This window comes from Pelmatolapia mariae, linkage group LG17 (assembly GCF_036321145.2).
Source record: "Pelmatolapia mariae isolate MD_Pm_ZW linkage group LG17, Pm_UMD_F_2, whole genome shotgun sequence".
NCBI lineage: Eukaryota > Metazoa > Chordata > Actinopteri > Cichliformes > Cichlidae > Pelmatolapia > Pelmatolapia mariae.
This window is the reverse complement of record NC_086242.1, coordinates 32,273,615-32,298,870: the sequence shown is the minus strand read 5'-3', so window position 1 is coordinate 32,298,870 and position 25,256 is coordinate 32,273,615. Positions and strand designations below refer to the sequence as shown.

General features: G+C 39.1%; 1 protein-coding gene across 2 annotated transcripts in view; it reads right to left on the bottom strand.

Annotated features, from left to right (window-relative positions):
* Positions 1-25,256, bottom strand: part of gpc5b (glypican 5b) — a 59,490-nt gene that overhangs the window by 21,371 nt on the left and 12,863 nt on the right. Inside the window, exons 4-9 of one of the 2 annotated variants that reach the window (XM_063460193.1) lie at positions 22,639-22,821; positions 21,058-21,221; positions 20,414-20,473; positions 19,783-19,905; positions 8,829-8,949; positions 1,016-1,157 (exon numbers count right to left, since the gene is read on the bottom strand). In XM_063460193.1, the coding sequence (XP_063316263.1) occupies positions 1,016-1,157; positions 8,829-8,949; positions 19,783-19,905; positions 20,414-20,473; positions 21,058-21,221; positions 22,639-22,821 (793 nt within the window). The remainder of the gene's footprint in view (positions 1-1,015; positions 1,158-8,828; positions 8,950-19,782; positions 19,906-20,413; positions 20,474-21,057; positions 21,222-22,638; positions 22,822-25,256) is intronic. The other variant, XM_063460194.1, reaches the window with a different exon arrangement.

The following is a 25,256-nucleotide window of genomic DNA, read 5'->3' as shown; positions in this document are numbered from 1 at the left end:
CCTGTGAAAAGCTTTGATATTGTATTTCCACCAGTCATTCTAAGATTTTCTCTCAGCTGACACAGATCACAGTAGTCCGTTATCTTTAGAGCATATTAAATTATTTTTAATTAACCTTTTTGCCATGATTGTTGCTTTATTAGATAAAAGAAAATTCCACATCTAGTTGTCAAGAAGCCCAAAGCCATATTTTTCTGAGCACCACTTCCTTTTTCTTTCACTCTACTTAAAACAGTGGACCCAGTTTTTTAGCTGAATCTTCTCTTTACTCATCAACACATTTCATGCTATGAGAAACACAGGGCCTTTAGATGTTTTTCAGGCCAAGGACAGAAAACATTACATTTGGCCAGTACCCTCAACCCAGAGCATCCTTTCTGAAATTAGCAATTAAAATGAAAGTAAATTTGAACTTCATCCACTCTGTGGAATTGTCTCAACGTTCCTACGGGTCCCAGTTCTCCCTGTGACACCCATGTATTATGTATAAGCATATGCACGATGAATAAGTCAAGAGATAAATGACGAAAATTACATTTCTTTTTTTCCCCCCATTTCTGTTTTTGGCGTGACCCGGTTGTTAGTGCATCCTTTATCACGGCAGAGGAGCGAGTAAACTGCAGAGACCAGCAGAAAGTGAGATGGAAAAAGTGAGAGAAGAGCAGAGAGAGCAAGAGAGGAGGGAGGACAGTTGAATCCATCTCTCAGTACTATCCCTCCCTCTGGGCATTTCCCGGCTGGCACACGATATGTGGAGGCTGCAGTATTTTAAATCTCTACCATACTAATACCAATGAACCATGAGCACATTGTCTTTTATTTATTATTTGTGTGTGCGTGTGTGTGCATGCGTGCGTGTGTGCAAGCATGTGTGCCGGAAACCCTAGAGTTACAGAGGCTAAAGACAAGATTGCAAGCGTGCACCAACTCATTTGCGTATATGTGTGGGTGTATGTTTGCTAATGTTTGTTCCTCTCTTTCTGGGCGCTCGCCTATGTGTTTGTGTGTGACTCACCGCTCTCCTCACCAGATGCTTCACAGCCATCTTCATCATCGCAGTCGTCTCCGCTGCCTCCCTCCGTGTGGGCGCTCCCTCCCTCCTCTTCCTCAACCCTTCCTCTCACTTTGCTCGCCCAGCCCAGCTCCACTAATAGCTCCTAAATGAAGCGCACACACATATGTCCATAGATATTACACATACATTTGCAAGACACTTGGATTGATTCAAATTTTGTTCTGTATTGTAAGAAGATTTTTTTCAGATTTTATTTGATCACTGGTAGAAAAACATTTTCTATGTCTCTCAAACTATGTTGTCTTTTTTCATAACTTAAGCTAAAGAAATTGGAACAAATTATGTGTTTTGTGACAGGCTGCTAGTAACAAACTACCTAATGATACAAGAAAGTCTTTGAAAAACCTTCCTTGGAAGCAAAGTCTGAAGAATTGAGGGGTAGCAGTTTGTAATGTATACTATAATCGAGAATAATCCAATTTTCAGGGGGTCACATGGAAGGCAGTGACTGATTTTTGTAATGGAATGACATGTATGTATAAACACACATCGAAAGAAAGACTAGAAAACAAGGAACATATAGACAAAAACACAGGTCAAGGTACACATGAAAACTTTATTCAAGTCATGGTATGACAACAAGAATCCCACTCTCCACTGCTTATTTAGATCAGTGCCGATGCCGTGGGATAATTGTGATGCCAGATAAAAGCTTCATGCCTCTATTCATGTCTTCACGCCTGCTATTTGATTACTTTTTAAGTACAATACTGGATTTAGCTTCAGTGGTAGTAAGATCTATCTGCTTTGGTCTTAAAATTTGTCCCACGAACACATTTTAAGACCAGAGGAGACAGATCTTTTAGAGCAGTGGCCCCCAGGTTGTGGAATGCTTTGCCTCCATCATTACGTTGCCTTAATTGCATTTATTCTTTTAAACAGGAGCTTAAGACTCATTTATTTAGACTGGCTTTTAACTAGATTTGTGCTGTATGTTTGATTGTGCTGTTTTATGTATATCTGTTTTATATTGAGGGTTATATTGGGGTTGTTACCCTGTAAAGAGTGCTATATGAATAAAGTAAAGTAAAATATGATTACCAGATTTATAAATAACAGTTCACATTTTGTTAAAACAAAAGAAAAAATAAAACATACAAGTCATCAAATTGAAAGTCATACGGTTTTCACCCATACACTATGACAGGATCATGTAATTCATAGTTTGATAAATGAGTACTGTAAAGAGCCAAGGTGGGTCATATAGATAGGGTCCAGCTAAGGACAGAGATAAGGCAAACATACAGCAGTTTTATCAAGGAAAAAGACATAAGAAGACACACATATATACATACATATATATATATATATATGTATATATATATATATATATATATATATACATACATATATATATACATATATACACACATATATATATATATATATATATATATATATATATATATATATATATATATATATATATATATATATATATATATATATAGTATATAGTACAAGTACTTTAGTGAAAAATAAAATGTCAGTAAAAAATATCTTTTTTTCCTTTGCCTTATTTCTGTCCTTAGCTGGAACTGATTAGGTAGCATGGTGGTCCTGGCTTTGAGACCTTTACTTGATTTGGTTCCCTGACCAACTGTTCCAAAGCCAGCAGTGTTGTAGTGTTGCCACTACAATATCCAGCTGCTAAGATGGCTAAAGCTGCTGGCCAACCAACTAGACATTGTGGTGGTTGACAAGGAACAGAAGACCACAGTTGTGATATATATGGCAATCTCAGCAGACAGCTACATCAGGAAGAAGGAGCACAAGAAAACAGAGAAGTACAAGGGGCCAAAACTAAAAGGGTGGCTCCAGCAGATTGCAGGCACAACATCAGCAGAATTGGTCCAGAAGAGCACAGTCCAAGCACCAGCTAAGATACTGTGCAGAACCTCTGGTAGAGCACTCAAGCTTCAGGATCATATCCATACCACACCTCCAAGCGGTGAAGAGGAGAGAGTTCATCATGTTACCAGTGGTTGTTATGGTTGTTAAAAGTAAAATGAGAAGAAGAGTCTTCAGCTTTCAGGCCCCTCTCCAAACTGGAACCAGCTCCCAGTTAGGATTTTAGGCAGACCCTCTCCTTACTTTTAAGATTAGTCTTAAAACCTTCAGTTAAGGCTGGATCAGGTGACCTCCCTTAGTTACACAGCAATAGGCCTATACTGCTGGGGACTTCACATGGTGCATTATTTCCTCTTCATTCACCTTTTTTTTTACTCACTATGTGTTTATATTCAAATTTGCATCTAATCTGTTATTAAATAATTCAGTTATTATTTTTTTCTGTCTGTCTTCCACAGTGTGCCTTTTATCCTGTCTCCCTCACCACCAGCCAATCACAACAGAAGTCTGTTTTTCCTTCCCACTGTCACCAAGTGCTTGCTAACAGAGGGTTCTTTGATTGTTGGTGTTTTCTTTGTATTATTGTAGAGTCTTTACGCTCCAATATAAAGCTCCTTGAGGCGACTGTTGTTGCTATCGGGTGCTATTAAAATAGAATTAAGTTTAATGATTTATATTATTGTACTACATTGAAAACTGTCTGAACAACTAAATGGACAGTCAGTTGTCTGAAATTTTATGATCATTTTAAATTTGTTACCCTGCAGAGTGAGAGCTGTAACTGATTTTCCCTGTCTCAGCTGCTTGTTTATACACAGCCAAAATCTGTTTGACTCTCTCGTATTTAAAGATGACTTAACTCTGCCTACCAAATATAATCCCTTTAGCACATAAGCATAAGGTGTCTGTTTTGATTCACAAGGGGAAGATATTAAGTAGGCAAATTGCATCGTGGGGTGGCTGTGGCTCAGGTGGTAGAGCAGCTCATCTACTGATTGGAAGGTTGGTGGTTTGATCCTTGGCTTCCCCAGTCTGCATACCAAATGTCCTTAGTCAAGATACTAATGCCAAGGTTGCTCTCCGATGTGTTTATCGGAGTGTGAATGTTTATTAGTTTGCACTTGAGTTTAGAAGTGCTGGTGTGAATGGGTGAATGCAGCATGTTGTATACAGTGCTTTGAGTACTCCGGGAGAGTAGAAAAGCACTACATAAGAATCTATCCATTTACCAGTCCATACTATATAAGTATAACAATGAAAACAATGCACCTATCCTTATGTATGGATCAGGAAAAATGTTTAAAATAAGCAGGCATCATCGATCACTTTATTTGATTAACAAGCAAGGGTGCTTGTTAGTCCTTGTGGATTTTCCTTGTGGGGCAAAAGAATGTGGGATGCAAACGGAGGGACATCTGGCCTCCACCATAGAGTAGGTGTGTAGCAGCCACGGAACCAAGGGGAAGCAAGGTTATTATATGACAGCATGTCCGAGGGGACACAGAAACAGACTAGGCTCTGTACGGTGATTCACCATCATGTCATTGGACTGCAAATGAGTGCTGAGGGAGGACAAAAATACATTACAGCACTGTTTCCACCAGGACTGTTTTCTTAGTCATGTGGAAAGTCTGAAATTTAAACAGGATTTGGGCCATGTGGCACTGAAACTCCTCTGTGAAACCAACAGAGCCAACAAATAAAATTATTCAAGTGTGGTAACTCCAGAACGGTCTGTCCAGTGTAATTAATGACTGGAGACAAACTTAAACTGGTAGTGGCTGAGGTGATGAACTTTTGTATACTGCAAAAATATAAATATTTTTTGCTTTGTTCTCAATAATACATCAGATTTTAATAATGATGGATAATAAGACACTGCCTTTATAAAATGTTTAAAGAATTATACCTGTTCAACTGCTCGTTAATGCAAATATGTAATCAGCCAAACTCAAATAATTTAGGCATGTCAACATGGTCAAGATGGCCTGCTGAGTTCAAAGTGAGCAAGGAAGATGGGTGATTTAAGTGACTTTAAAGGTGGCATCGTTGTTGGTGCCAGGCTGATTGGAGTTTTTCAGAAACTGTTGATTTGCTGGGATTAAAATGGTCTTAAAAACGAGAAAATATCCAGTGAGCAGCAGTTCTCTGGGAGAAAATGGCTCGTTGATGCCAGAGGTCAGAGGAGAATGGGCAGACTCCTTTGAACTGAAGGCAACAGTAAAGCAAATGACCACTCATTACAACCAAGGTATGCAGAAGAGCAGCTCTCAATGCACAACACGTCAAACCTTGAAACAGAACAGCAGCAGCAGACACTCCTGTCAGCTAAATACAGGAAAGTGAAACTATGATTTACAAGATTGTTGCGTTGAGACACAAAGTCTAGTCTCCACAATAAAATTAGTATAATTTAAAGCTCTTACTGGGTGTAAATGATCCTATCACATGCTGACAAATGACCAGTTTACAAGAGAAGAAGTCCTTCCTTGCCCATCTTCAGCTGCCATGTAATAAAAAGATGAGAGCCCTTCCCCTTTTTAACACAAAGGGTTGATTCATGTCATCTTGACTGGCTGTGCGTGCACCTACAAGCTTTAATTGTGAGTATAAACAAGTGGTTGCGCTAATAAAATCCCATTAGACAGCAAAGCTTATGTGAAAAACAAGCTACTGCACCAAAGGTCTGCTTAGCACGCAATACAAATTGGGACAGTGACAGATAAGAAGACACCAAGGAAAACGCATAAAGAAAGACAGACCTTCAAAACCCGGTCAGAGAAATGATTAAAATTCCAGGGACGCTTCTGTGTCCTGTCTCATATTTTCCCTCTGCTCTCATCCTTGTGGTCAGAGCGTGTAAATGGCACACATGACAGGCATGAATAATAATTAATAAATGGTGTGCATTAACGGCTGTGCCTCAGATGAATGGCTTCACCCACAGAGAAGCCACCGGAGCACCTAGTTTCAAAGAAACAAAGCCCAGGATGTGGGTTTCCAAAGGCGACTCTCAACAGGTTCAAATTACACTTAGTTTGTTTGTATGTGTGCAGAGGCTTGCATCCTGCAATTTATCAGAAAGATGGAAAGACCACACCGCACCTCAGAATGGAAAATATCAGACCTTTCCCTTCGGTTCATGTCGTGACCTGTATAGCATTACTACGATCGATCCAGAGGCCGCGTATCCAAACACATTGATCTAACCGCGTGTTCGTCTGAATTACATCTGAAGATCGGCAAAAAGCTCGAATAGTCTTTAAATCACAGATGACCAAGAGTATACAAGTTAGACTGAATTAATGAGCATAAGAAGGAACTCGCATCCATAAATGAATACATGGTGCATGTGTAGTGCATGTTTGTGTACGTGTGTGTGGGGGGGGAGTACGGGGCGATGCTGACTTGGCATTTTCTCCATGTAAATGCAGCATGATTAATGGAGTCACCAGTGAAATTAGACAGAGCACAGAACAGCAAAACAGCAAAAAAAAGGAAAGAAAAGAAAACTAGGCCTTAGCATGTCCCATCCGATTAATTTTCCTTAACCCTCACCAACATTACATAAACCAGAGGTTAACAGGCTTTCTTTAAAAGGAGTGGCTGTTGCTAGGAAGACATAACTTCTCTTTTTATGACAGTTCTAGGGGGTACTGTTTAGTGTCTGTAATATCTTTTATAGATGTGTGTTGCCGACAGGATAGAGCCAGTTTTATGTTGTTTTCAATAGCCTCCACACCCATCTAAAAACACAAACAAACTTCATAATCTCTGTGGTCCACATGTGCTGTTTGTAAACACCTACAAGAAGAAGTAACTGTGTAACTGTGTAAAACTGGGGTCATATTTAACTTGAGCAACCACCACTGGATAACCAGCTTCCTTTAAAAATGATTAAAAACAAATCAATGGGCCACACTGCTGGGCGGGGTGACATGTCCAGTCATTACTGTTTACCAGTGGTGTGTGGATTGTAGAGGGGAGGACACTACAGGGAAGTGCAGACTGAATACTAAACAAAATGTGAGCCTTTATTGTGACTGATCAAAGAAAAATACAAATAGTCCAATAGAAATTGTAATCCAAAGAACATGAAGTCTAATCAGGACTGTGGTCTAAAGAGCATGAAGGTGCACAGGTGAGCACAGAAGGCTAATTTAGGGTTAGAGAGCGGAGAGGAAATGAGACACGGTTACACATTATCAACACAGGCAAAGCAGGAAGTAAAGCAAACTATTCATGAAGGAAAACCAACACTCAAAGGAAAATAGGAAATAAGTGAGAGAACTACTAACACTTAGCACGATATCAAGCTAGTGAACAAAGGGTGATGACGACATCAACAGAGAAATGAGAGAGAAGGAGGAACAAACAGGGTGACAGCAGGGGAACTAAAAGCTGACATTAAGAAAACTCAAGAGTTAAACCAAAGCGCAGGATTGCAAAACTCAGATTCAACTAGACTAAACAATAAAGTTGAACAAACACCATAAAAGTTCTTGACTAAGAATTTAAAACAATGTGACACCTGTGAGGACGGATACTGTTTATTTTGAGTCCAAATTGTTGCTGCTGGACAAAACTCACCGCTAAAAATAGATTCACAAATTTAAAGAAATCGTCTGTTTCCACCTGTCTGAATAACATTTACTAAGTTTAAAAAAAACCTAAACTTACAGTTTCGTTAAATTACATAGCCCTGTTTTTATTTTACTGTATTAAAGTGTGTGTGTATCCTTTTTTAGATTTACTCGAGATCTAAAGAACAAAAGATTAGGTTGTTACAGTTCTTGCTTCTACTTCTTTCTTCCTGTTAAAAGGGAGTTTTTCCTTCCCACTGTACCAAGATCTTGCTCATAAAGGGTTTTCTGATTGTTTGTTTTTTCCTCTACTATTGTAGGGTTTTTAACTTACATTACAAAGCACAGTGAGGCGACTATTTGGCGCTATATGAATAAAACTGATTTGAATTGATGAATGAATGACCAGCAAACCACATTATGTTGCCAGTATGAGTTGTATGATGTATCAGGCTGTCTCCCTCAATCCAGAAGGGTCCAAAGCCACATCGTCCACACAGATAATAATGAATCATGATAATGAATACATTTCATATATCATTCTATGGAATTGTATGATTTTATGAATCATTCACACAAATCATATCTCCATATTACCATACTGAGTACAGCCTTGAAAGTACTGCATAAATTCCAGTTTAATTGTTGAATTAATTAATTTATTATTGAGTGTTATTATCTACCTGTGTTTCAAGTGCTGACATTTAACTTTATTGGATTAAGCAGCACTTCACACAGAAGGTGGTAGCGCATAATTGAAGGCCAGATGAACTTAAGGGCACCCCTCCACCCCTGCACGCAACACACACACAAACACAGACACACACATAAAAAAAAAACTGGAGCCATCATCATCATCACTCCCGCAGAATGGCAACCATAGGGTGTCACTGCCAAGGTTAGCGCAGGGTATATTAATGTTCAGTAGATGTGAAATCATCCAAGAAAACAAGAAAACCACTCATAAGCAAATACTTTCATACTTCAAAAAATTCTTTTGAAGTATGAAAGTTTGTTTCATCATAGTGTCCTTAAAAGATGAAGGAAAGCCCCCAAATCTAAGGTTTCTTCTTCTCTCGATTGCGTATTTCAGAGTGAATATTGATTGCAGCACTAGAAGAAAGGCCACCAACTCATAATATATCAACATTGGGACTACAGCTTATTCTTTAATTACAAGACGGTTTGGACAACAGTTGGTGTTAGGGTGGGAAAAATCTCAGTATCATCCATCTTAACATAAGAATTTGGGTAACACTTTATAAGACAGCCTTTGTTGGGAGTAACAAATTGGGAGAACACTGGGTGCGAGCATTTACCTGTGTTAGCTGTTCCAGCCTCTGTTTTGCGCCCTTCAGGACAGGATCCGTATTGCGCACAGTCAGCTCGGGATTCTCCCTCTGGGCTTTTAAAGTGTTGCCAACCACACGACCTGCATAACTACAGAAAGGCAGAACATGAGAAAGATATGCAGTACTTCCTGTCCCAGTTTGTCTCTGTGTGAGTGTTGTTCTCCTGTCCCAGTTCTCTCCATTCACTATACTCGTGTGTTTAGTCAGAGTGCACTGGATTCATAGCGACGCATGCACACGGTCATATTTCCATTACTTCAGAGGATATTACATTTACTCACGCTGGTTTTGTGGAGTCTTATCCTGACCCCTCCATAATCACTACTTGCCCATAATCCAAATCTAACCCTAGCCTTAACATTAAACCAAGTTTTGAACTTATATGTTAATAATCTGTCTTTTGCACCTCTGACAGTAAGCAGCTACCACCCTCAGTAAAGAGAAGAAGTATTACAAGTACACAAACACACACATACCCTTTGCAAAAAGAAGAGTCACCATTTACTCCACAGTAATGGACTAACTTGTGATATGAGCTCATCTTTATACAGATTAATCTTATTTCATTACTTTTTTTTCCCAGGGATATTTCATTGAAAACAGATGGACTGCTTACAGTAATTGCTATTAGTGGTTTTCAGCAAGGTTGTAAAATGATTCATCTTTAGAAATCACATTTTCCCACACACAGGAAACTGAAATTCAATTTACAAAGATGTTTTTTGCATAATTTAATATATGTTTAAGATATTTTAGTTCTTGGATAATTGTGTGTGTGTATATATATATATGCATCATACATTTACATATCAATATATTACAGAGGTACCCACTATAGAAGCGCTGAATTAGGACACAAGAATCAAGTGTTAAAATCATTTGAAAGGATATTACTTTACTTTAAAGTTGAGTAACTCTGCATGTTTTTAAATGATGCAATCAAAGTAAATTTAGTAATACAATTTATTCCATGCAACGAGTGCCATCTTTGATCATCTTGCATACTGATTGCTTTTTTCCAATAACAGGCTGTAAGCAAGGATCACATCATTTTGTCTGGTGGGTGGATCAAAACAAAGATGAAGTGGGAGAAGAGCAAAAAAGAAGAAACAAAAGTTCATGAGTCACATTTTTCCATGTTCCAAACCAGCTTTGCTAGCTAATACAATCAACCACCAACTCAGTAACCACCGAGTCCACACCCTCAAAAGCACAAACACACTCTGGCTATGGCAACGAGGGAACAGGATTGTGGGAACCAAGGAGCAGAGACATGGTGGATGAATCTGAATTGATTTGAGTGATGCCAAGAGATGGTGCGGTGGTGAAGACCTCTTCTTCTGGAGCCATGCTTACTCTGCTGGTCTGGGATAAGATCCCATGTGAAACTTAACACAGCATAAAGCCTTTAATTAAGTTTCTCAGATTGTTGTTGTGTTCTCACACAGATCAAGTTTTGATGCTCGTAAGCCTTCGTGTCCTGAGGCCTTACTAAGTGAGTTCTAAATCTGTGCCTGGATTCATTACACCTGACTTGAACTAGCTACAGTAACTGATGTCACAAAAATGCTTATCAACTGTCCCTGTGAGAGAAGACGTTCCAAACCATCTTCATGCAAGTTCACATTAAATAGGCAGCCAAACACATATCACATCAAAAGATCAAACTGCATGCTTTGCTAATAAAGCGTGAGACTACAGATCCCCACGGGTAAATCAGGTCAACGGAGAGGCAAACTTCCTGTGATCCAGTAGGGGAAAAGAATACAGCATCAATAGAAACCGAAGCAAAGAGAATTAATTAAATATTATACTGCTGATGTTTTCATTAGCTTTAAACTGGTATGGTAAAAAAATATTATTACAGGTTTTGCTTTTATGTTTCATAGGATGCATTATAAATGTTTCAGGGGAAAAACAGCACTGTAAAAGCAAGCAGAGTTGCTACAGGAAAAGAAAAATGTGCAGCATTTAGTAAACATATTAGAGGGACTTATTTTTTCATGTGCGGCTCTTGTTAACTGCTTCATGGCTCTGCACTTGTAAACTTTCTATATTATTGAGTCTTTTATCTCTCATGCTTATGTGCTGTTAAAGACGTGTTGCACTAAATTAATCGCTGATGAAAATATTGCAACAGAATCTTAGCTGACAGCCTTAAGCTGTTTGTGCATGACTACTGCTGCAATGAAGGTACAGCATGTAAAATCTCACCACTAGATGTTAGTAGATTGCAGACTGCAGTTCTGTCAATAACCTCAGCTGTCAATATGTGCCCATGTCTATTTACTCTGGAGGTAGCTGTAAAACTTTGCATAAAGAGTCAGATACGAGTTACTAATTTGAGCTACTGAGGATATCCTGAACTTTTATGTCAGTTATCAGTGTTGTTTTTGCCACTGTTAGCTGCTAGCAGGTGTTAGGGAAACTTTCTGTGAATTGTATCTAATGTTATTACACTCAAACACTTAGTGAATAAAGTCTGATAAAATGCAAGACAATCAAACTGTTTATCAGATGAAACAAACACTCGAGTCTAACATTAGCTAGCATAGTGTTAGCTAACCAGTCATTGCTTTCATTTAGCCGGCTTGTTGTTAGCCGTCTGGAAGCGGAGGGTCGCATATCTAATCTGCAACAATATTGGGAATAAATGAGCATATTTATGCAAACTTCATATTTTAGAGCTCTGAAATCATCAGGAGATGAGGCTTGAGGTGAGAAGGAAGAGGATGAGATTATATTCAAATGCCAGTCATGTTGTTGTTTTCTTCTGTGTTTCCATTTCTTTAGTGAAAAGGGACCCATAATCAATCTGAAAGTGCAGGCACAAATTAAAATTTGCCTCCACGACGTACAAACACCCCTTCTCTTCTGCTATGTACGCTGCTCTCTAGCCACATAAATAAAATGCCATGAGGCACAACAATGTTGTCAATCTTGACCACTGTGTTTAAGATACAAAGGAAACATGGCAGCTTCTGCAAATTGGTGCCTACTCCTGTGTAATTTAAGAATGTATCTGTTTGTTGGAACACATAATTAATTAATTCTAATTAATGAGTGCAAAATTATTTTTGTCTACAAAATGAACTCAAACTCAACTGACTGTACCTTTAATGAAAAATGTTCCCAAATCCGATGATCTCTGCAGGATAAAACAAAATGGTCAAGCTTTATAAATGAAGACAGTTTGGGTTATACTTAAATTAGGTGGCTTATCCATTAATCTCACCACATGATACGGACCATATCTTTTTCTGTATTGCTACATAAACAAAAGAAACATTTCAAACACCGTCACCATGGGAACTGGGAACATTGATTGCCGATGAACAGCAAGAGATCATAAGATGCATGCTGCCTAATCCTCTGTACATTCAAAGCATTAGATTCTGTAGTTTTTTTAGCTGCATAACTGGTATGAGAGTGTGTTGCTAACACAAACAGGATATGAGAGCACATGTACTGTGCCCACAACAGAATGAAGTAATAAAAACAAGATAATGGACTACATGTAATATGAACAGGATATTGACGTACATCTACATGAAGATGTGTAATAAAAGGCAACAAAATCAAAGGCAGCAAAAAACAGCATGAAAGAGCAAGAAGCAAAGGGCAGTAATGAAAAAGGGTGATGAACAAGAAAGCAAAACAAGAAATAAAAGATCAATTAAAAACCACAGACCTTCCCCTAAGGGGGAAATCCCAAGATTCCACAGACTCCAGCAATGAGTTTAGGGATCAGTGTCAACAGTGCACATCCAGTGAATTTGTTAGTGTCAACACCTCACACATACCGCTGGCATATTTCATGTTTCCTTTTATCTTGATCTAAGCTGGGAACATACCTGACATCATTTGAAACAATGCAGCCAAGACTGACAGACAGCTGATTTGACCTTTATATATACAAGGCTGACTGAATCTATACTTGTTCTTTTACCGCCACGAAAAACAAGTAAATTAATATAAATGGAACAAGCACAAAAGGACCAAGCAGGCGTGGATATGAACATTATTAGGTATCAGTGCACGAGTACACTAACTATAAGACAGGCGTTTCCTCCAGGGGATAAAAAGATTTACATGTCTGTAAATTGTATCCAGATAATGAACAACAGTACTTTTCCTCCAAGTCACAGAAGAAGTGTTTCTGTGTAGACAGACATACTTTTGTTGCAGACGAGTGTTTCTATTGGATATTTAAATGTAAATTTCTCAGAGAGTCAGATATTAGAGGTTTTACATTCTGTGACCTTCTCCATATTAATATGCAAATAAATGTAATATATCGCTATGTGAACACTGAGACCGGGATGGATTTTGCCGTGTTTATATGCATAGCTTTTAGTAAAATTACTACAGCCTGCAAAAAGCCAAACACACAAAAATATGCTCTCACTGACCACTTTATTAGGTACACCTGTTCAACTGCTAGTTAACACAAACGTTCAGTGTATTTAGACATATAAACATGGTTAATACGACTTACTGAAGTTCAAACTAAGCAAATAAATGGGGAAGAGGAGGGATTTGGATATGGCGTGATTGTTGGTTGCAGACAGGCTGATTTGAGTATTTTAGAAACTGCTGAGCTACTGGAATTTTCCCACATAACCATCTCAGGGGTTTACAGAGCATGGGCTGAAGATGAAAAGATATACAATGAGCCGCAGTTTCTTGATAAAAAAAATAAAAAATTGATACTGCTTTGAGCTAACAGGAAGGCAACAGCAGCTCAAATAACCCATCACGACAATCAAGCTATGCAAAAGAGCATCTCTCAACGCACTGGGGTTTAAACCTTGAAGCTTCAGTATGAGTTGATGAGTCAGTGAAGCTCGCTTCTGTCTGATGATTGTGATACTGGGGTCAGCTATTGAGGATATCCTGAACCCCTCTGGCCCTAAACACTGCTGTGTTTGCCGTTGTTAGCTGGTGTTAGCCACGTTGAAGTCGATCTAACATTATATGGACTGTGACGATACAATGTGAGAATGTAGTGAAACTGTTTGAGGTCTGACTGTAGTTCAGGAGATGAGGCTTGGGGTGAAGAAGCAGAAGATGAGGCGGAAATGAGGGAGGAGAAGGAGGAGAAACACATAATGGGAAAAGCTGAATGTCCACTAGGCCACTGTTTTCATGGTGGCGAGGGAACATGGCCGCCTCCGCAAACCAGTGCCCACTCCAGTGTATTTCTACACTTATGAGAACCCATCAGTTTGTTGGAAAATATAATCACGCACAAATCAATATATCTTTATTAATACAATAATTTCCTATTAAATAACAATAAAAATGACCTATTCTACCTTTAAAAACTCATTTTTGTTGACAGTACTGCATCTTTTCCTGTTTTTCTGAGGAGATTACACATGCAACTGTGAAACAAGAGTCTTCTGTGCAAAGGTTACTGAAATCGCAGCAAAGATTTACCATCTGGCAATCATACACATCCTTTTCAACTGGAGATGAAAGTGTCCACAGCATCTGCACATCTGAAACATTTTCTCATGTCTAATACCAGCTGTCCTGCTGAATGTATTGGAAGCTGTCATTGCTATTGGCCCAGATTACAGATGTCCCGGCTGCGCTGCTTATTCGGCGCCTGATGATAGTATTGCAGGAACTGTGGCGTGTAGACAACACATAGAGGTGTGACTGTGAGCGACACTTAATGAGATCTGGAGAACGACACACATAAATCACCAGCAGCACGATGACAACGCTCCTCTGCCGCTGCCCTTAGTTACTGCGAGGTTGCTAACAGTGACACGCATAGCGCTCATTTCTTAAGGTGCCTCCCTGCAGCGTTAAAGGATCACACACACATACGCACACACACACAAAATTATAATACCTGAAATGGTGATCTGATCTGAGGGAGGAGTGCAATTATAGGCGTCGCAACCTCAGTTGTAAATCTAGCTGCATTCCTGTGGAGACATTTAATTAGCCCATTCAACCCCACTCCACACACACACACTTATAACACGCATACATAGGCTACACAAAGTAACACACTGTACCCACACCTGAGGGATAAACCTGTATTTCTTGTGCCAGATGAAAGTACGGTGTGGTTTAGACTGGTCTGGAAAAAAAAAAAAAAAAGCAGTTCTCTACTTTCTACCTCAGGGTTCAGGACATTTCTGTCTTGGACTGTTACATGTCTTCATAACACATTAAGGGGTGATGTAAATTAGAGGTGGACATTTGAACACACACACACACACACAAACACACGACGCATAAATAGACCGGGTGTGGTAGGTTTTTAGTGAAAAGAACAGAGTTAATGCGTGGTCGCTAAAGATGCTGATCTGTTGCTTCCCTCTTCTGGAGGCAATCAGCCATTACAGATCTACCTGCAATCAGAAGGTCCACACTCATCACACATGTGCCCACAGTGATGTTTCTACTCATTCTAGATAATTAGGCCTGAGTGAAAGAAATACATTTGCTTGTACTGCACACGTGCAAACATTTCACTGCAAAGTTTTAATGTGGAGTATGCTATTAACTGTGGGTTGCCTTTCACTTAAAGTGACAATGACCAACACAAAGTTGAGGGAGCGCATTCCCAACCTCAGACTATTTGGGGAGTGTGTGAATGCAGTGCGAGCCAGCATTAACAAACTCTGTGTCAAAATGAGTTTGTGCTTTTCCACCTGTGACAATTAAAACATTCGCCATGAAATGCATTCAGTAAGTGGACCCTAAATGACAGTGATTCGGCCCTGTCCTGAGTTGAATCTCGCAAAACTTGTGAAAATACTTGTGAGACTTGATTGTGAATGTGGAACGCCATAAATGCTTTTGAAATATGAAAATAAAAGTTAAAAAAATCAGTTTAGATCACTATTCTGAATACAGCTCTTTTTGAATGCATAAGTTATTCAACTCTAGTTGTTATAGAGTCTCACTTGTGAGCGGCGCACCTTTGGGGGAGTGTGTGTAAGTGGATATGGTAGGATGGCCCAGAGCCACTGGAGGATAATCTGCTGCCAGCTGGGTCCTGTCACCTGTATGCTTAGTTTATAAAGAATTTGGCCTCGGGCCTTCTGTGATGGTACTGTTTTCTCACTTGTGTCCAACTTTCAGACTATTTGTAAACTGATACTCTCTCATTTATTCTCAGCGCATCAGACCCCACGCCCCACATCTGATAAACCTGGCTGTGCCTTCTGACCAGGTTAGGAGACAGCTGGAGAAGCTACATGACTTCCACTGCTGAAACAAAACAAAATCCCAAAAATCAGCTAAATAAAGTCGTTTTTCTTCTTCTTCTTTAGTAGTTATTTAAGATGCACTTAGGAACAGATATTTTAACTGCAATATTTAAATAAGTTGGATTTGGATACCGGAAAACAGACTACACCTACTCTTGTGCTCCACTCTAGTCTCCCTACAATGTAGGTGTAACCATCTTCATTGTCATGCCAACTTGTAACCATGAAAAAAGGGGGCCTATAATCTGCCCTCTGCTCCTCCATCATCCACTCTCAGACTTTCTCATCATTTATCTTTTTCACACATGCACAAACACACACACACACACACTTTCACCAACACCAGACATTTGTAAGTGAAGTGGGTCAGAGGGCGGAGGAGATGAATGGAGGTCTGAATAGCAGGATGGAGAGATGAATGGATGGCTGAATTAATGGGAGAATGGGTGGATGGATAGATGGATGAATGAGAGAAGAAGATGTAAAGAGGTCAGAGAGGCACAGACTGGCTGCGCTCCAGCACAGGCCAAGGGCAACATCTCTTCTAAACCTGTTATGAAAGTGAGTAAAACTTCAGGCTGAACCGATCATTTAACTGATGATGGTGGCGGATTTTTTAATATTTAATTCAAGGCCTTTTACACAAAATTGGAGGGAATGAAGATATCTAGGTTGGAATGGACCGGTAAAGAATGTAGATGTGGGAAATGTCCCAACAGGTTAAAATGTTAAAAGAAAAGTCAGAGTAAGGACAGGTATTTTACTCGATATGTTCATTCAGCATCTGAGGGCATTATAATAAATAAGATCAATAAGATCCCCAGCAGAAAACTTAAGCAACACCAGTGATTGACTACAATGAGAGCAGACTTGCTTTTGCATGTTTTTTTTTTCGTCTGGTACATCAGGCCACCAATAGCTTGCTAATTTGTGGATTTCTCAACATGTAACAATGTAATTTTTAGCGTTATTATCCTTTTAAAGTGTTTCCTGCTCCAGTTTTCTTTAAATATCCAGTGAAAAAGAAACAGCAAAGCTGATAAATATGAGGATCACTGACTTCAGCAGCATCAACGGTGAAGAAAGAAAGAGCATGTATGTGTAGGATGTCCTTCAAGGCGACACGGCCTGTTTCGTATGGTTGGTAGACCTTTAATAAATAAACCTTCTCTATCACAGGAACAGATTTCCTGCTGAGACGGATAGAACGGCCTCACATCTAAGTGAGTGTGCTCCGGAGGAGTGTGTGTATTGCCGGGTGCATGTTGGTATGTTTGCTGCTCGGTATGTGTGGAAGAATGTGCGTCTCGGAGCACATTTGTCTAAGCGTGTGTGTGCGTTGGTACATGTGTGCGTGTGTGGGTCCATTTGTCTTGTTACCAGTTTAAGCTGCCAATGTAATCACCATGAGAAAGACTCTGGAAACGAACTCTCTAACCTTCACAACCCCTGCCCTGGCAACTATAAGAGCCACACACACACACACACACCCACACACACACACACACACACACACACACACACACACACACACACACACACATTTTAAATAGATATTATGCTCCGAATGTGGATGTTTTTTTTTTAAATGACCAAAGTTGCAAATAAAAATATCTATGCTCTGTATGGCATTATAGTGACACGACAGGCTTAATATGGTCATCTCAGGCATGCTATTGTGGTTGTACTTGTACAAATTGTCTACTGGTTGTCTACTGTACCTACTGCTTAAACCTTCTGTTTGTCAGTGACAACGAATCAGAAGAATTCTGTCTTAAAAGGAGCTTTTTAGGGAAAGGAGCTAAAACATCTTGTTTCGGACAGTGGATGAAATGAGACGCAGCATCAAGTTCCAGTGTAAGATAAATAGAATGTAATTATTAATAACTAATAGAGTTAAAGAATTAAAAAATAAAATAAAACAAAGCATGGAGCTAGAAAGAAGCATAAAAGGGTCAGTTTTAGGTAGCAAAAACAATGACAGAATTCAGCTCATTGCATGTGAAATACAACATTTAGGATAACATACTGGGCTGGAATTTACACTGAATGGTGGGTAAATGCTAGAATAAACTGAAACCAATACAGTATCTCTGTCTCCTCAGTATTAATGCAACATGGGTTGCTGTCGCTTCTGAACAATAGCAACAGTACGGACAGCAGGAGCAATACTTCAGCTGCTGGAGGGAGAAATGAACAAGAAATTGGCCTTGAATTGTCCATGCTTGACAAAGTACAGCAAAGCCTGAAAGTTATACCTCACTCAGGCTCAAGCGATGGCAACATCTAGAAACGTAAATTTGTCCCATTATCAGAATCTACTCTTGTTTTTTCATCTCATCTCTGATCTTACATTCAGTACATTTTTGTATCAGTTAATTCATGTTTTGTGTAGTTTATATATATAAGTATGCACACTAGATCTTAACTGAATATAGAACTATGAGTAGAGCCAGTTATAGGATAAAATCCAATATTTAACCTCCTAAGACCCGAACTCTTCCACGGCATGCATTTTTAATTTCTCTTTGATATTTGGGCATACTGGGGCCCGATAAATGTAAAAACAAATAATTACCAGAATTTTTTTTTTACCTTATTTTTGTTATTACGAAAAATAAGAGCCACATATGAGGATATTCGTTTAAAATTTTGATAGAACAGTAGCAGTATAATGTCCTCATAAGTGGATATCAGGCCCTTGTAGAGCAAAATTGAGTATTTTGGTCTAAATAACCCAAAATATGATGTCCACATATGTGGACGCCAGGTCATGGGAGGTTAAATATATTAGTCAACATTTCTTTTCTTTCAGAAGCAACAGTTTTCTCTAATATTTGTTATGTCTAGCTATTTATTTACTCATTTATACTCTTCCAGACTCTGCACAGATCAATTTGTTGTTTTTTGCCATTCAAATGTGTACTGCCAAGAGGAAAGTTACAGATTCAATTTTAACAGATACAACATCAACACTCATAACATGGCTGAAGGGTGTTTCTGCCATCTCTTCTTAGATTTTTATTTTCATTATAAATGCTGATGCCAGCCAACAATAACAGCCGGCCAATAAATCAGGCTCTAGCTATGGGGGTAGCTGTCACTGGGTTTATCCAACACTGATAAAGTAAAAATGGTGAATAAATGGTGAAATTCAAAAGGAGAAACACAAATGCATTACACTGCTAACACAACATCAGCTCTTTGCAAGCATCCACATACAGCATGCTAACGAAAAGCTAGCAAAGAACCCAGTGATGTTAAAGGCAAGTATCTGCAGACCCCAGTCCAGTGGCCGGAGCCTGAACTTCAACAGGTAACATAAGCAGTTATGGGCAGAGTTGCAGCGTTGCAGCCTTCATTTCTACCTTTTTGTGTTTCTAGAGTAGAATCACTTTGGCGATCGCTTTTGAGTCTGTTTGGTCTGGTTTTCAACTTAGCTTTGTGTGCAGGCACGTATGTAAACACAAAGAGAAAGATCTTATGTGTCCTCATGAGGATAGAGATTTGTGTTACTGTGTGGAACTGTAGCCTAAGGATTATATTGTTAACTGGTAATGTGTCTCAGGTCATTTTACAGGGTAACCTGAAAGCAAGTAAACAAATTCTACCTGTTTTTTGGTACATCATAGTTGTAAAAAAGCATCTGTCACAGAATAAAACATATCGCAATGCACACAGACCTCTCTACGACATCTTGGCCGCTCCAGCATGTGTGCTGCTCCACTTCCATTTCACTTTCACAAAGCATCTCTGGCAACTCGGTGAAAAACCACTGGTACCGCTGGATAGAGCCCTCAAACTCTCTGAAAAAGAGTAGGAGTTGTGCACAGCTGAATGCTCGGGTTGTTGTTAATAAGAGTAGAGGCGGTGTACCATATGCCTTTATTTGTCCCAATTTAGACTGTCAAGTCCAATTCGCTGCAAAATCCCTTCTGATAGACCGAAGGCAACAAAAGGAAGCCACACAGACTCCCTTTAGATAATGACTGTGTAATAAAAATCCGATATTTGGGTTCATTTACTACGTTTTCTTAGAGTTCCAAGTTTAGGAAAATACTATATCATTTATGTGGAACAATTACGTGAATTACGTGATTTTACCATGATAATGTAATGTAATGTAATAAAACAGCCATAGAGAATCATTTCACATGAATTTCTTGGAATATGACTACTTTTAATGGCAACAGACACAACTATGGCTAGATAAAAAACACTCTGAAAACTTAGGATAACACAATGGAGACGAATGGTTGTCCTCTGACTTCTTGATTTTAGGGTGATTTAATAGTTCATAAATACAACAATTACCTTGATATTTTTTTCAGGTTTCCACTCTTCTCCCCTCTGGTACCTTTAAGAGGGAATGACCTAGTGACAAACACAAAGAAATGAGCAATTTTTTTCACTTGATTTCCATCAGCAACATTATAATCAAAAGATGTTCTGGGACCTCCTCGCCTTTTTACACACATATGTGGAAAGCACAAGGCATATGTGACATATAGAAGCCTGAGTTTGAGAGAGGAATGGTAACACATTCAAAAGAATGCAGGCAACAGTGACAACAGTCAGAGCATTTATGAAGTAAGACACAATGTGAAAAGAAGGCGTTGGACTTGAAGTTAGTTACAAAGTGGCTTGGAGGTATCCAGTAAAATATGCAGCCAGAAGCAGCTTAAATAACATGTCATATATGAAATTTGTCAACCTAACGCCTCATGTGTGTAGGATAAAAGCTGAGCCATCAGCTGGTAAGAGCTGCTCTCAGCTGATTGGGGGCTAAGCTTTCTGTTCTGCTTAAACTTATACTATGCCCATACTTCCCCTGCAATACGTGAATGACAGATATAAAAAAAAAATAACACTACTCCATCCTCCTTTACAGGCCCCAAATATTTCCATCTTCTCTAACAATAAGCAACGCATATCAGCAGATCCAGTATGTTACTCACCTCCGGGATTGCAGCCGCAATCGCCGATGAACTGGTGGACCAACTGAAGGAGGCAAAGTCGCGGGCAACCTCTCCAAGTTTGCTGATGTTGTAGTGTGCACGGTAGTTGACTGTGGGCCCATCATCACAGGACCAGCTGCCTGGCTGCCGCACACTTTCTCTACCTGAGGAAACACTGGATGATAACTTTGGGCTGCTTTTCAGAGGAATGCTGAATGATGTACATGGACTATTATGCACGTTTATCTAGACAACGTGTCATGTTTAAGATGTGTTCATTAGTATTGGTAATTGGATGAACTGAGAGACAATGCTAGTTTTTTCTTCCTTGCAGTAGATTTCCTGGAATTAGACTACTTGTCAATATGCTCAGTCAAACTGGCATTACCAGTTGGAGAAGCTAAACTTAGACTTATTTGACCAAGTGCTCTGCTAAGTCTTTATTGCACCAAGGATGTTGAAGCCTGTGACCACTGACTCATGTCATTAGGAGGCATGCCACGTGCCCCGTACCTGGTAGTTTTTTGGTTATTATTGCAATAAATACACAAAAGATTAGCTTCATACCAATTATTCAGTTATAGAATGGGGATGGGCAATTAATTTTTCCCAAGGGGCTACATGAGGAAATGGGACCGTCTTTGGAAGCGCCGATATTAATTTCATTTCCTTATAGATTTAACGGTGTAAGCTTCCACGACTGTCCCATCTACTCATGTGGTCCCTGGGGAAAATTAATTTCCCACACCTGCATTAGTGTTTAATTTTCTAACACTGGTTGTCAGGTTCTCTAAGAGAACAGAAATCAGTGTTGTCTTAACCTTAGCATTAAGTGTAGCCAATATTTCATTTAAACAACTGTCATGTGTCGCATGAATGAAGAACTTTGATCAAATATTTAATGAAGGGGCATTTTCTTATCAGCCACAATTAGCAGTGCAATTATGTCTGTGTATGTTTGTTTACCTCTCAGGAATCTACTCTACTAAGTCCACAATGTTCTCTCAAAGTTGGACGACTACTCTATTGCTTCCTCCAACAGTGTGTGCATGCATGCATGTGTTTGTGTGTCGTCTGTTTGTCTACAGATTAGCCACAGAAACTTTCTCATCACTCTGAACCAAGCTGCATTCTGGGTATCGGTTGTCCCGCCAACCACAGTCTTTGTCTGGCACTGGATCTGTATTCACACTCACATACATGCTCACGCACACACAGAGACTGAAGGGAACCCCAGATTCTCTACAGAGAATGAGGCTGTTTTTAGCCCATCTAGGTACAAGGCTTTTCTAAGAAGCTCCAACTGCCAGGCTGAAAGAAACCCATGGCCTTCCTTCCTCTGTGTCCAAAATTCAAATGACTTTATTATTGAGGCATATGTGTAACGATGCTTAGGGACCGGATGCTCATCTTTTTTTCTTTTTTTTTTGTTTGAAGCACTTTAACATTACATATTGAAACTTTTTTTTCAGTTGATTTGCATCCACATGACTACATGCCATATTCTAAACAATTATAAGTGTAGCCAGTATAAAGCAAACCAAACATCATCCCCAACATCAAATTATTTCTTTTGCTTACTGTGGCTGTGATGCGTGGCCCATGCAGCTGCGCATGCAGTATGGCATCATTTACATGGTGTCTCACAGCTAAGAGAGCTAACTCCATGCTGTTGTGGTTGCTGCTGGTTGCTAAAGTAGCAGCTAGGCGTTGAAGCAATACCACCAGACTCCCCCAGGGGCCACCCAGCTCAGATACACCCACCTAGAACACAGAGAGGAGAAAAGACGAAGAATGAGAAAATGCAGATCACATACAGTGCTTCCTCTGAATCAGAGAAGACTATCTATATCTATATCTATATCTATATATCTATATATATTCTCTTTAAGTCTTTACTCAAGATGAATTTGAATTTGTTGTTGGATTTCTGTCTTTGTTGTCTATGATTTCTGTCTGTCTAACATTTCACTGTGATTTTGTGCTTTTTAGATATAATTCAATTTAACTTACTAACTGAATTTCTCTTTAAATACATTGTTTCCTCCGCCTCTCTGTTTGCTCTGTGTGGGTTTTTCTTTCCTTCTCATTACTGAGGAGGATAAACATGTTCAGAGTTGTTGTTGTTTTTTTTATCACACTTTCCTTGCATCCAAGAAACTCTCAAGTGGGACGAACAGTGCCATCTTCTAGTTTTGTGCTATAAAGAATTCCCCCTGTGCGCTGGTACAGCTGTCCAGCAAATTTCAAAGCAGACGAGTAAGAAGCACGGAAGAGACTGCCAATTCTCTTGGCAATGCTCTTGTTATCTGTCAGTCAAAATGTAATGTGGGAATGATCTGTTGGTGGTAAAATTCTCTGAATGATTCAGCAGAATGAGAGATGGCTGCATTAGTGCGAATTTGGTAACTGTCTCGCCCCTTGACAGCGGGATACAAATTCTCTGGTGCCTCCCATGCATCTAAAACACTGTCTTCTTTAAATCACACACTGAACCCAAAAGGGAGTCCAGTAGGTTTTGAGGTTCTGCAGAGATTACAAATGAGAAGATTTAGAACAGCAAAAGTGTCACTGCAACAATATATGTAAAATGTTTTCTTTCTAAAGCTGATCTAAACAGGACTAAACTCACTTTTCTTGCTGGGTTTATTCACTGAGTACAAAGAGCAATCAGGTCATTATCTAAGATAATCATAAAAAGTGTAAGCTAGCCTGACTTTAACCAGTTAAAAAATATATGTACCAGAACCTCTGGAGCATAGACTGTACAGTGGGGAAACCTGCTGATTAAATACAAGAAAGGCTTTCAGCACCAAGTACTAAGTCATGTTTTGCTTGGAGATCAAACACTTATATCACTCCATAACGATTTAAATCGATAAGTCGATTTATAATTATTTTGGTTATTTTGGCTGATATTCTGTCTCTCTCCATTAAAATTCAACTACATAAAAAATTGAGGCTGTTAATGTCTTTGTAACTGCGCCAACTTACAAGTTCAGCAGGGGATCAAATAATTACACTGACCAGCCATAACATTATAACCACTGAAATGTGAATAACACTGATTATCGCTTCATCACAGTACCTGTTAGTGGGTGGGATACAGTATATTAGGGAGCAAGTCAGCGTTTTGTCATCATAGTTGATGTGTTCAAAGAAGGAAAAATAGTTAGGCATAAAGGATTAGCTTTATACGGCCCAAACTGTGATGGCTAGATGTGTGGGTCAAATCAACAAGAGTGGGAGGCACTGCCTTTCAGTTCAATTCAGTTCAATTCAATTCAATTCAATTCAATTCAATTCAATTCAATTTTATTTATACAGTGCCCTCCCATTCTACTTATAAATGCTCTAAGAACAACAAGTAAGCCTCCAGTGCCTGAGCAAAGTGCTCTAATAGGGTGATATGGTACTATAAGGTCATTATGATAAGATGGGAACTGATTATTCAAGACCTTGTATGTGAGGAGCAGGATTTTTAATTCAGTTCTGGATTTAACAGGGAGCCAATGAAGGGAAGCCAATACAGGAGAAATATGCTCTCTCTTTCTAGTCCCTGTCAGTACTCTTGCTGCAGCATTCTGGATCAACTGAGGCTTTTCAGGGAGTTTTTAGAAAAACTTTATAATAATAAATTACAGTAGTCCAGCTAAGAAATAATAAATGCATGAACTATTGTTTCAGCATCACTCTGAGACAGAATGTTTCTAATTTTAGAGATATTCCACAAAAGGAAGAAAGCAGTCCTACATACAGTATTTATTTTACATTGAAAGACAAAAGAGAAACCATCTGGATAGATATAATAGTTCTAAAATTTTTAAATCCCAGTACAATGACCTCAGTTTTATTTTAATTTAGAAGCAGGAAATTAGAGGTCATCCTGGTATCCTGTCTTTAAGGCATTCCTGCAGTTTAACTAACTGGTGTGTATTATCTAGCTTCATGGAAATAAACAGTTGGGTATAATCTGCATAACACTAAAAATGTATGCTATGGCTTCTAATGATACAAGCTTCAAGATTCAAGGTTACTTTATTTATACCCGTAGGTAAATTTGCTTTAGAGAAAAATGATAGCATTTGGCAGACACATATTTGGTAATTAGACAAAATGACTCAAATCAAAAAACAGGTCTTATTATGTTTAGTGACGGCAGCAGGAAGAAATGTTCAATCGGACATAAGAGTCCTCAC